The sequence below is a fragment of the Protomyctophum bolini genome, assembly GCF_963924005.1.
Source record: "Protomyctophum bolini genome assembly, chromosome: 12".
In the NCBI taxonomy this organism is placed as follows: Eukaryota; Metazoa; Chordata; class Actinopteri; order Myctophiformes; family Myctophidae; genus Protomyctophum; species Protomyctophum bolini.
In genome coordinates this window covers 35,603,551-35,616,240 of record NC_137873.1, presented here as the reverse complement: position 1 = coordinate 35,616,240, position 12,690 = coordinate 35,603,551, and the positions used below count along the sequence as shown (strand labels likewise).

The window sequence follows — 12,690 nt, the reverse complement described above, 5'->3', positions numbered from 1 at the left end:
AAGTCTCAATCCCTTTACCTGGGTCAAAATAGCTGTCAATTTTTTTGATTTGGTGGCAGGTATCTAACCTGACCAGATGGTGACAGTTACAGTAGAGGTACTCTACTGTTACCAGCTGGTGTAGTCAGGTTAGCCAGAATCCAGATTGGTGGTTTTAACAATTTGCATGATAAAAACAATGAGCAAATTGGAAAATGAGATTAGGCTACAGTCTGTAATCTCATGACATTGTCTGTCTAATAATAGGTAGGTAGACAGACAGATGTGGGCCAGTTTCGAATTGCAGCCGTCCGTAGGTGCCCTTTGAGAGCGGTTTTGAAGGAGTCAAGGGATTTGCATGTCTTAATGTTGGTAGGGCGTTCCAATTTCCAATTTAGTCCCTTGTTTGTGCCGAATCTGGGCTGTACATGGTTCGTTGTACTCCCTCTGGTGTTGTGGGTGTGGACTTCGTTAACATTAAGGAAGTATCTAGACAGGTACATGGGTATCTTGGTGGTGTATCGAATCTTGTGTACCAGACCCATTGCAAGATGCTGTACTCTGTCGTCGACCCTAAGCCATTCCAGCCTGTCAAAGTGGGCAGGGGTGAGGTGGGTTCGGGGGGTGAGGCAAAGTAGGAGCCTGCCCAGTTTGTTTTGGGAAGTCTGGAGCCTAGTTTTAAGGGCCTTTGAGGTGCTGTGGTACCAAGAGGTGCATGCACAGTCAAAGAAACCGTGTGTGTGTGTGTGTGTGTGTGTGTGTGTGTGTGTGTGTGTGTGTGTGTGTGTGTGTGTGTGTGTGTGTGTGTGTGTGTGTGTGTGTGTGCACGCTCGTGTGTGGCCTGGCTGGCATTCTGCACTTGCACTGTTGCTGGAATTGTTTTCTTTTGTCTGCTCTCCTTTACTTTTAACACAATAAAGGGAGCAAAGTTCACATCATTATTACACGCCTTCTGCCTGCATAACTTTCACGTCATTACGTGTCATAGATCTATTTTGGTTTGGCTCAGAAGCTGGCTTCACCAGAGAAAGTGGGTATAAGTGATGGATTTATTCCAATCCCTGTTTTGAGTACTCTTTCCTTTTTAGTCCAATGGATTGCAAGTTCAGGAATGCTGATTTGAGAGTCACGTGGAGCATTACATTCTCAAGAATGTATTCAGTTAATCAGTGTAGCCTGTGGGGGGGTGGGGGGTGTTATACCCTATTGCCACATTAGATATGGTTGTAAAACATTATGTAGAGTTCTGCCTTTGTGTGCCTGTTTGGAGGCACACAATCCATTAGATTTGACTCTTGTCAACTTGTGTTGTCAAAAGGTATATAAGCCCAAGGTTCTAAGGATAGGGCAAGATCAACTAGATTAGGATGCTCAAAACTTTGAGAACCAGTGTGTGGATTTTATTTGTTTTACTTCTAATGACATGTTGTTCATGTTCAAACTTATTTTTATGATTACTATATGCATCATTTTTGTTTGGCTTTTGTGCCTTTAATAGTTACAGTGAAGACAGAAAAGAGGGAGATGGGGAGAGACATGCAGCAAAGGTCGTCATGAACGGGACTCGAACACATGACACGCTGTCAGGCCAGAGCCTATATGTGGCAGGCACCTGGACCACTAGGCCAGCGGGCCCCTACTATAGCCTATGCATCATCCATGGAAGCTTAGTAGCTTATGAAAGGATATCTGAAGCAATATTGTTCTTCTAAGATGCACTAGTATACAGCAAAACATGTCTGATATGTTTAAGAGTATAGGCCTATTATCATGAATTAATTGGATGAGGGATGAGAGACAGTCATGTGTTTACTAGGACTGGCTACTAGCCCATCACAGTGACCTCCCTACTAATGATGCTTTTTCTCAAGAGACCAAGAGACTAAAAACAACAACATGGCCTTTGTTCAGTCCACTCCATGCTGAGTATTATCCCTCTACCTGGATTATAGCTGAATTGGAGAGAAGCCACTGAAGTTCATCTAGGTTTCAGACCATAGAAAAACAGGCACATTTCACCCGTAAATTACTGCCACCCAAAAAAAAAAACAGCTACTAACAGAAAGCATAAAAAGAGTCTTAGAACGTGAAGCGTATAGTACAGTGCTTTCCCCACAAAATAACAACACAATTATTTCCAGGTTTCTAATACAGAATGTATAAGCATTTGATCTCTATACCTGCCACACACATGGAGAGTATAGGACCATTTGGATCTCGTGGATAATTTATCCACTTAACCCCTTATGGACGGAATTAATTTCTAATGATGAAACTAAATAATTTCTTTGTGTTTCTGCCATCACTATATTAAGTTGAGATACTCAATTCGCATTTAGCACAAACAATAGATATAAATGTAGGTATGTGCCAAATTTGGCACATTAGGCTATTAGGGTTATTACACTATTTACACTATTTACACTATTTACACTATTACACTATGATACTAATTACATAATTACACTATTACACTTATTACCCCTTTTACACTATTACATTAGTACACTAGTACACTTATTACACTTATTATGCTTATTATACTATTACACTATTACACTTATTACACTATTACACCATTACATGTATTACACTATTACACTATTGGATTTATTACACTTATTACACTATTACACTATTACAAAATTAGACTTATTACACGATTTCACTATTCCACTATTACAGTTACTAGGCCTACTTACTATCTCTATTGTGAGATGCCATGTCCTAGACGCACTAGGACATGGGATCTCACAATAGGGGTCAAATTTGTCCCAAACAGACATTGCCAAATATCTCAGACAAAAGTAAGGTAAAATGTAATCTACGTCAATATTTCTATAGTTGAGTCATCGAGTTAGCTGGTGTGTATTTTTATTTTAGCACAACTAATCTCAGATTTGGGCAGTAAGTCTTACACTGGCAGCCTAGAGCCATGTGCTGTCATCTCCACTTCCTGCATGCTTTTTCAAATGAATGTCATTTATTCTCCAATATGTGCCAAATTTGACCCAGTCGTCCAAAATGGGTCAAACACACTATTGGTTGTCCATCAGGGCTCTAGTCTATACTATTGTCTACTATAGTGACTTTTATAAACCGGCTATTTTCAGCTAAATATTTCTCCAGACCAGAATACAGATGCTGGGGCTTTAAGTGGTTAATGTAAGCCCATACATCATGTAAGTACTATTCGGTACCTCTGCACATGTAAGGCACAAACAATTGAAGCTATTGAAAAATCACATGTACTATTGCAACACATTGTAACACTACCAGACGTAGTTCTAATTGTGTGAAATATTCACTGCCACAAATCCGGGTTCAAAAGGGAAGCCAGTGAGTCAGCTGGCAAATGGTGGTAATGGGATTTCTTGTTCACTGTGCAACATGATTGGCCATGCAGCTGAGAATGGGCGTAGGACAAGGAATGTAGTTACTGGCCCTGGGAGAGGGGCAGCATGTATAAAAACCCTAAATCCACCGGGAGACCCAAAACTTCCATTTCAGTAGTGACCAGAGGATACCATAGACGTGTATCTGTTTTCACAGCAAGAAGGAACCATGGTCAGCCGGTGAGTTAACAATTAATATCACCTATTCTTGATTAAATTACATAGCCTACTACAGCTGTATGTATGCCCTTTGCATAATTATTTAATGTATTGGGAGTGCAAAAGTAAACAGTGCTCGAAATTGCGAGTTTGCGACCCGTTTTGTTCGCAAATGCAGCTGAATTTTAATCTGTGCTATCTAAAAAATAAAAAAGAATTGGGAGGTGCAGTGCCACCGAAACCGGTCACGGGCCGGTTCCGTCCAGCGAGATGATTTAATCCGATTTAGAGCATAACTTTAAGCATGTGGGGGAAAAATCCATTCCAGGAGTTGTGATTAAAATAAAAATAAAGTCTGCTTGTTCTGCTCTCACTCTAACCTCCTGTGGACATGAATTGGGTGATTAACATCAGCATCTCTCTCTCTCTCAACACACACACACACACACACACACACACACACACACACACACACACACACACACACACACACATGAAATGTTCACATAATGAGAAGTACAGGAATACCTGTACAAAGGACATAAACACTGCCAGTGCAGTTTGACAATAGGAGAGCAGCCAGTTACAACGTGCATGGACTGCAAAGCATCGTTACATACAGTACAGATGACATATCGGACAGTGGTCGGACACAGGTCAGCAGACTTAAATCATGGATAAAGGAAACAACGCCTCCTCCAAATTGAGTGGCTGAAACTGAGCAGTAACTGCTTGGCTCTCCTTTTGGAAAGGCCGGCCATTTGTAAGCCCCTCACAACCAACTTATGCACATGCCCTAGGCTGCCAAAGATTAAAAACTTTAGGCTGTATTTTGTGTGTCTTAAGTTCCCTAACTTGAGTAAACTAAAGACCTGGAGGCGTGATCAATGCTCTTTGGCCACTCAGAATAGCCAATTGATCACGCCTCCAGGTCTTTAGTTTACTCAAGTTAGGGAATAAGACCTGGTACTTAAGACACGCAAAATACAGCCCTTTAAAAGTTTACATCTGTAGCCTAGCTGTGAGATGTGAGATTAGAAAGGCTTCTTACAGGCTATAGTCAAAGGTACAGCCGACCTCGAGAATGAACACCTCTCTATGGTTTTAATTTACAACAGGGGTGCCCAGACTTTTTTGACTGGAGAGCTACTTTCAAAATGACCTGCTCAACCATATCTACCCACCGAAAAAAAGATTATGTAAAAAAGTTAATTCCGAGCCCTAAACAATGTAAGCCTACTGTTCTTTTTCTAACAATGCACTTTGTACATGCTTGCTACTGTATCACTAAGGCATTGACTCAACTCATCTTCAACTTTATTGGTCACAGGTTTATAGGCGTAAACATGTCCTCTTTGTCACGCAATCTCTCCCATAATTTTTATATTGTCAGATTAAACGGCACATAATAAAGTTGACTTGGACTGAATTACAACATCTTCATTAGACACCTTCATAATTTTGTATTTAGATATTTGTTGAGCTGAAGTGACTTTATCCTGCTGCGTCCAGACTGACAGGAATGCCTAATGTACATGCAGCTGAAATTTAAGGAATACTTTGAGGTATTGAACTTTTAGACCCACTAGTTAGTTGTGCCGAGACTTTGAACCGACAGTAAAATACTGAGTGTTAATTTAACTAGTGCAAGTAAAATTGAACCATAAGGTTCCAATTGTACAACCAACAATGAAGAATACCGGAGAACTCGCCAGTTTACCAAGTCGCCACGGTGAACATTCTTCATCAATGTCTTCATCGTTACGCTAACATGCTGTCTTCATCAGTGTAGTGTGTCAAACTGTTATGGTTCATTTCCAAAGTGATCAAATTATTTTGTGCAATTAAAGCAGCTAGCTGCTAGATGAAGATGATAAAAAGGTGAGTATGTGAATTCCAATGATAAGTAAGGCCTACCATTTCAGGAATAGTTTACTAATTAATTACATTGTTTCGGTACTTTGTTGTTTAATGTTGCATTCCTACTTTCTCTAGTGTTAACTCTAAACAACAATCCTCTCTCTCTCTCAATTCAATGCAATTTAAATGAAGGTGAAGTCAAACTAAAATGCACTACATCGCAGTGAGTTGATAAACTGGCGAGTTCTCCGGATACCCAAATGAATCCTGTTTGATTGATTGATTTTTTTGTCTCTTACAGATTTGAACACCCAGCTGGTAATTACAAAAAGATCTTTGAGACATGCGAGGAGTTGTCTGAGCCAATACCAGCAACAATCATAGGTTTGTGTTCATCTCTCAGCCTTCAATGCCACCTCAGGCCATGTTTACACAGTTTTAACCAACTCAACCCCAATCCAAGTAACTCTGCCTAAGATATTTCTTTACCATAATCCATTTATATTTATATATTCGGTGTTCTACAGGTAGGATCCCTTCCTTTCTGAAAGGAAGTCTTCTCCGCTTAGGACCTGGCCTCTTTGAGGTTGGAGATGAGCCTTTCTACCACCTCTTTGATGGCCAAGCCCTGATGCACAAATTTGATTTCAAGGATGGGCAGGTCACCTACTTCCGAAAGTAAGAATAGAAATATAGAATACATGCTTTCTCAGTGCACTAGGAGCAAGTGAGACATATTTATTTTCATGATTCTGTCTGAGAGTATATTGAACGTGAATTGTAAATCCACAATTTGACCCCTTTCCGCTACGTTTAGGTTTGTCAAAACAGATGCTTACGTGAGAGCCATCACAGAGAACCGTGTTGTCATCACTGAGTTTGGCACCTTTGCCTACCCTGATCCCTGCAAAAACATTTTCTCCAGGTTTGTTGCTAATGAACTATGTGCTTCTGTTGTATCCACCGGGTAATACAATTTAACTCCCATCATGAATTCTGCCAGTGATGGAAAGTAACTAGGTGTGACAGAGTTTACTAGTACACAGCATTTACTCAAGAACTGTACTTTCTGAATTTCATTCATGATGTTGGTCGTGATTACCTACCTGGCATATTCTTCTCCATGTGCAGGTTTTTCTCTTACTTCAAGGGTGTTGAAGTGACAGACAATTGCCTGGTGAATGTGTATCCAATTGGCGAGGATTATTATGCCGTAACAGAAACCAATTTTATCACCAAAGTCAACACTGACACATTGGCAACACTGAAAAAGGTACATCAATATAATTACTTCATACAGCCACATACTGGTGTCAACTAGTAAACTTTCCATAATGACACTCAGTCACCCTGCATATTAAAGGGAATATTTCACTTTAAAAAATCTTTAGGTCATTTTATCGTCTACTCGGGCTTATATAAATACCCCAAACAGTTACTTTATTCAGTAATTCGATATTTGTAATAATTCTTTTTGATGTTTTAGTCTCCTCCGGCCTCCTGGAGGAGGTTCTTTTCCAAAATAATTAATACAATTTCAAAAAGAAACGGCCCCCTCACATATTAGGACAATATGAGTCACCAGAAAAAAAGTTTCAGATGAATCTATCATGGTTAAAAAGGTAGTTTGAAGTTACAGTATAATGGCTTTGTATAGGAAGGGGGTGGGGCAGCCAATACCAAATATCTAAATACTGAATCAAGAAACTGTATGGGGTGCACTGCTCACATAAGCCGAGAGAAAATGACAAAGTTATTTTGAAAGTGAAATATCCCTTTAAACAAACTGCTTTTCCAAGGGAAATGTACATAGATTGTTACAGGTCTACAAATGCAAATCCTGAGTATCAACTTTCAATGGCATAACAGCCAACACTCCCCCCCCCCCCCCCCAACGCAGGGTGGTCATGGTCAGGTCGTTATGCTCCTAATGAGTTTTAATGAAACTCTGAGATTGCAAATATGCATCAGATACTGGGTGAAAAGTAAAACCCATACACTCCCTTTCATGTCTGTGCAGGTTGATTTGATGAACTATGTCAACGTCAATGGAGTGACTGCCCACCCTCACATTGAGAAAGATGGAACAGTGTACAACATTGGAAACTGCATGGGGAAAGGAGCAACACTGGCCTACAATGTTGTCAAGACCCCAGGCACCCAGAAAGGTGGAGATTGAGATACTATGCCATTAAAGGGAAATTATAGGACAATGGTGAAAGTGGAGAGCTGTGATGAAGAGCTTTAAAATAACCTAATCAATAGTAATCATACATCATGTATGAAGCCGATTAAAATATATTAACCACAGAATAATTTAATCTGCCAATGACAGTGTTGACATATAGAGGTCTCGGGTTGAAAGTGGTTAAATATTTCTACAAGCTTTTCTTGTCTGATGATGAATATTGCTGGTTGTTTTCTTTCTTTTCTAGATCCTTTTATTGGAGTTTAACAAATACTCCCAGTCAAATTTGCTAGTTGTTTTGAATGGCTCTTCTGTGTGTCCACATGCAGACAAGTCTGACTGTGTTCCAAAGACCAAGGTGGTGGTGCAGTTCCCCAGCCATGAGCGGTTTAAGCCTTCATATGTGCACAGGTACAAGGATTTCTCAAAAACAGTTTGAGTTGTGACGTACTGCACGCATTTATACATTGTCTACATCGTCTTTGATGAGCTAATTGTGGAGGTGGTGGGTGTTTTTATATTCTCTTTAATCGATCTCAGCTTTGGCATGTCAGAGAATTACTTGGTCTTTGTGGAGACCCCAGTCAAAATCAACCTGCTGAAGTTTCTGAGTGCCTGGAGTATCCGCGGCTCCAACTACATGGATTGCTTTGAGTCCAATGAGGCCCAGGGGGTAAATATATATATATATATACAGTAATGTTCAGAGTTGGCTTCTTTTGCATCATTCGTAATGTATCTCTATCTGTTTTACCCTGCATTGTACAGACACTCTTCCACATAGCCAGAAAGGACCCTGGAGAGTACATTGATCACAGGTTCAAGGGAGCCCCCATAGGCATGTTCCATCACATCAACACTTATGAGGACAACGGCTTCATTGTTGTTGACCTCTGCGGATGGAAAGGGTAGTTATCTAACCACCTTTTACATATTAAAACTGTTTTCAGCAATGGTATAATGTTTTTTTGTGTGGGTATAGATGTTGTTGAGGTGGTCATTTTGAAAGTAGCTCTCAAGTCAAAGTGTGGGCACCCAAAGTCACTCTCCTAGCCATAGCAGGTTCTCTCTCTTTTCAATATCTTACTATGTCAGACATTAATATATCTTAGAGTTGTGTGGAAATAATAAAAAGTCCCCCTGGCTTCATTACATAGGTTACAAAAACAACACAACTAATGTACTTCTAACTAACTAATGTCACTGATTTCTTTTGGTATATCCCTTTGAGAACGTTATGTGGGAATGCCCATTTGTTGTTTTTATTTATTTTTTATTTCCTGTTTTAGTTTTGAGTTTGTATACAACTACCTCTGGCTGGCTAACCTGAGAGCCAACTGGGAGGAAGTGAAGAAGGCAGCGATGATGGCACCTCAGCCAGAGGTGCGCAGATACGTCATTCCCCTGGACATCCACAAGGTGAGTCGCCTTCTCAAATCATCTGAGTGACCTCAAATTGGCCACCCCCCCGATGTGGTTGGTTGTCAAACGTGATAATGTATTGATCAATGTTAGAATGTTCTTTTCCTTTGCTCTGCTTTGATGTCATGCAGGAGGAGCAGGGAAAGAACTTGGTCAGCCTGCCCTACACTACAGCCACAGCGGTGATGCATTCTGATGGACACATCTTCCTGGAACCAGAGGTGCTTTTCTCTGCCCCTCGACAAGGTAACGTTGTTTACCCAATCCTTTTCCATTTGAAAGGTGTTATGTAAAAAAACTGTATTATTCATGATTGATTATAAGCATGACCTACGGTATATCATAATGGTGTACTAGTGGTTTGCAATGGATCAAATAATCTGTTATGGCTGTTTGGTGTGTGTGTGTGTGTGTGTGTGTGTCTTTCAGCCTTTGAGTTCCCTCAGATCAACTATCCGATGTGTGCAGGGAAAAACTACACGTATGCCTATGGCCTGGGTCTCAACCATTTCATCCCCGACAGGGTCAGTGAATGAAAAAGAGAAGTTGTCAGTCGGTTGGTCAGTGAGTGGGACAGCCTGCAGCTCATCAGTGTTGTTTTTGGCAGCAAATTTCTATTTTAGTTTTAGTCATAGACTCTTGAATAGTTTTCACTTGTTTAGTCTAGTTTTAAATCTACAGTTGATTTTGTCGACTAAAATGTGTTTTGACAGGCCTTAATGACATATTTTACACTTTGGTTGCATGCTGAAAATAGCAGATATACAATCTCGTGACGCGTTGCGAGATTGTATATCTGCTATTTTCAGCATGCAACCCAGCATAAAACTGGATCTCTTGTCCACTAGTCCCTTCCTAACATTTTAGTCTAGTTTTTATTTGTTGTCAGTATATTTAGTCTTAGTTTTAGTCATCATAGATTCGTTTTTATTTAGTTTTAGTCAGTGAAAAAAGGAAGTCGACGAACATTTTTCGTCTTAGTTTTAGTTGACGAAAACAACACTGCAGCTCATACAACAAACAAATCTTTTTGTCACTCACCTGCAGATCGTCAAGCTGAATGTCAAGACCAAGGAGACGTGGGTGTGGCAGGAGCCAGACTCGTACCCCTCAGAGCCCCTGTTTGTGCAGAACCCTGGGACGACCGACGAGGACGACGGTATGTCAGTCACAACGGAGATCAAACGGAACGATTGATAAACATACAGTAGGCCTGCATAAACCGCCTGAACATTAGGCGTCGATATTCTAGGCATATCACAATAGATGAACACGCTGCGACAATAGCTGATTTTGTTCTTCGGTGAAGTATAGGTGTAGAATGTAAATGGATAAAGGGGAGGCCGGAGGGTAAAGTACAGACCCCTAGGGGGAATTCCGGCCAAGGATAGGGTTTAAGTAGATGATGATAATAATAATCCTTATTTATATAGCACCTTTCATACATAAATGCAGCTCAAAGTGCTTTACAGAGCACAACATAAAAATGGCAATAAAACACAAGCAAGCCATTAAAACGGTAAAACAATGGCAACGAACATAAGAAATAAAAGCGTGAAAACAACACGCCGCAAATCAGTCAGAGCAGAGAGTAGAAACACAGATATTAAAAACTCAACTATAAGCAAGAGTGAAGTCTTGAGTTGAGCTTTAAAAAGGTCTACAGAGGCTGCGTGTTTGAGCTGAAATGGGAGTTTATTCCAGGCCCGTAGAAGCAGAAGGCTGCCTCCCCATATTTGTTTGTAGACAATGTTTTCATTTTTTTTTAGTAGAGATTATTATGATGTGCAAATTGCAATATTTATTCTAATACGTTTGTTGGTACTGTACCTACAGGTGTGCTACTGACCTGCGTTGTGGCCCCTGGCGCCCAGAGACCAGGATATATGCTTATCCTCAATGCCAGGGATCTGACCGAAATTGCCAGGGCGGAGGTGGAGTCAAGCATGCCCGTGACCTTCCATGGGATGTACAAAGCATAGACACGACGTTTCTCAGCCACACAAACGACAGTCCACCATTCCATGGTATCAACTAACTCTGCATTAAAACAAGAATAAGCACTAAAACAAGAATAAGCACTATCATGATCAACAAAAAAAACATTACATTTCCCCTGGTGTCAAATTGATTCAGAAAGGTTGAATATCTGTGAAAAATCGGGCGATGGCTTTTTGTAGGCCTTTTTATGATCACTTATATGAGACATTTATACGTTTTTAAAATCTCAAACAAGTGTCAATGCAACCATAATGTTGTGCCAATAATGGGAATCAGTGGATTTGTTTTTTTCCTTGTCACTTGAATACCTCCTTGTTTGAATAAAATAAAACTGCTGGTTATTTTCTTAGCTAAAACTGTGGATGCGTTTGTAATTTAAGCCACTTCCTATTGTTCCACTTGCATAGTAGTCCGGCAGCCGACAGGCTTCTTTTGTTTGAAGTGGGAAATTTGGTATATAGTCGTTTTCTTTTTTTCTTCTAAAATATTGTCTATAATATACATACATTCATGAATCCACCTCGCTGACCGGCTGTCAGTATTGAGCCATCTTTATTTTTTTAATAGGGTTTCTTGTGACCCTACCATTAACATCCTATGGCAGGCAAAAATGTCAAACCTTATGCTTTAAGCATCATGTGACGTGTCAAACTAGGGGATTTTCATGATTCTGAACACATTCCAAGCATTAATTTGGGCTAAAAACATCCATAGCCACTTGCCCAAATGTGCCCAAAATGTGCTGACCTCATCACATTTGTCACGACGTCTATCGCCGTTTTCAGCCCAAGGAGTATTTTCACAAGAAACCACTATAAAACAAATTGCTCAATGCCGGTCAGCAAGTGGATTCACGAATGCATGTACTGTACTGGACTATACCAAATTTCCCACACGTCCACCTCGGCTGCCAGACTATAGCATAAAGCCAAAGGTTAAACAACCAGTAAAGTGCTTTCTTCAGGTAGAACTCATGCAACTGGAGGACTGGATGTGTTTGTGCCACACGAAATCAGATTAGGGATACATGTGAAACAGTCACGCTTACAGCGTCACATTGCTATAAACAACTATAGGCCTGGTATATTTCAACAAAAAACCTTTTGTTTCCGTCAGTGTTGCCTCATCAGTGTGTTGTTCACCGAAAGCATGTGGCACACAGTAAAGCTGATTAACTGTCACATGTTAATCTCAGAGGTATGTAGTATTAACTAATCAGTAATCACTCTAATGCAGTGTTTTTCAACCCTTCATGTCAAGGCCCATTATGTATTGTGGCATTTGAGCCACGGACCACCATTTGATGAGATTTAGCCTCTCAGACCCAAAACTAAGGAATATTTTATTGTTGGATTCTGGACTCTTAGATCTCCAACTCTTGACAGTGTAAAATTAAACCAAATGGTTTAATTTGGTCCGTTTGGTTTCATTTTACACTGTCGAGAGTTAGGCCCTCATTTATCAATCGAGTGTAAAATCTGCCACAGATTCGAGTGCAGGTTTCGTAGTACACCCACGTCGCCACGGCATTTATAAAGTGATCGCAAACAGCTGATCCTTCCTTAATTTCGTTCTCACGTTAATAAATGTGACGGCTGAAATCTATCTGGCACGCCCTATGAAATCAAGCCTCGCCCTCGTTTTTGCGACCTGAAAACGGCAATACGTTTCCTGAAACCATGGCAA

General features: G+C 40.4%; 1 protein-coding gene across 1 annotated transcript; it reads left to right on the top strand.

Moving 5' to 3' along the window:
• The first annotated feature begins 3,514 nt into the window (after positions 1-3,514).
• rpe65a (retinoid isomerohydrolase RPE65 a) lies at positions 3,515-11,160 on the top strand. Its single transcript, XM_080778117.1, has 14 exons — positions 3,515-3,554; positions 5,695-5,781; positions 5,925-6,071; positions 6,211-6,318; positions 6,525-6,666; positions 7,414-7,561; positions 7,911-7,992; positions 8,122-8,254; positions 8,350-8,489; positions 8,871-9,000; positions 9,135-9,249; positions 9,433-9,527; positions 10,051-10,162; positions 10,840-11,160. The coding sequence occupies exons 1-14, from the start codon at positions 3,544-3,546 to the stop codon at positions 10,983-10,985; spliced, it is 1,596 nt and encodes a 531-aa protein (XP_080634243.1). The 5' UTR covers positions 3,515-3,543; the 3' UTR covers positions 10,986-11,160.
• Positions 11,161-12,690: the final 1,530 nt, after the last annotated feature.

Excerpts from the sequence above, each read along its gene's own strand:
- rpe65a (XM_080778117.1), top strand. Across the intron at positions 6,667-7,413 it reads CATTGGCAACACTGAAAAAG|GTTGATTTGATGAACTATGT; the intron begins GTACATCAATAT and ends ATGTCTGTGCAG. Across the intron at positions 8,490-8,870 it reads GACCTCTGCGGATGGAAAGG|TTTTGAGTTTGTATACAACT; the intron begins GTAGTTATCTAA and ends TTCCTGTTTTAG.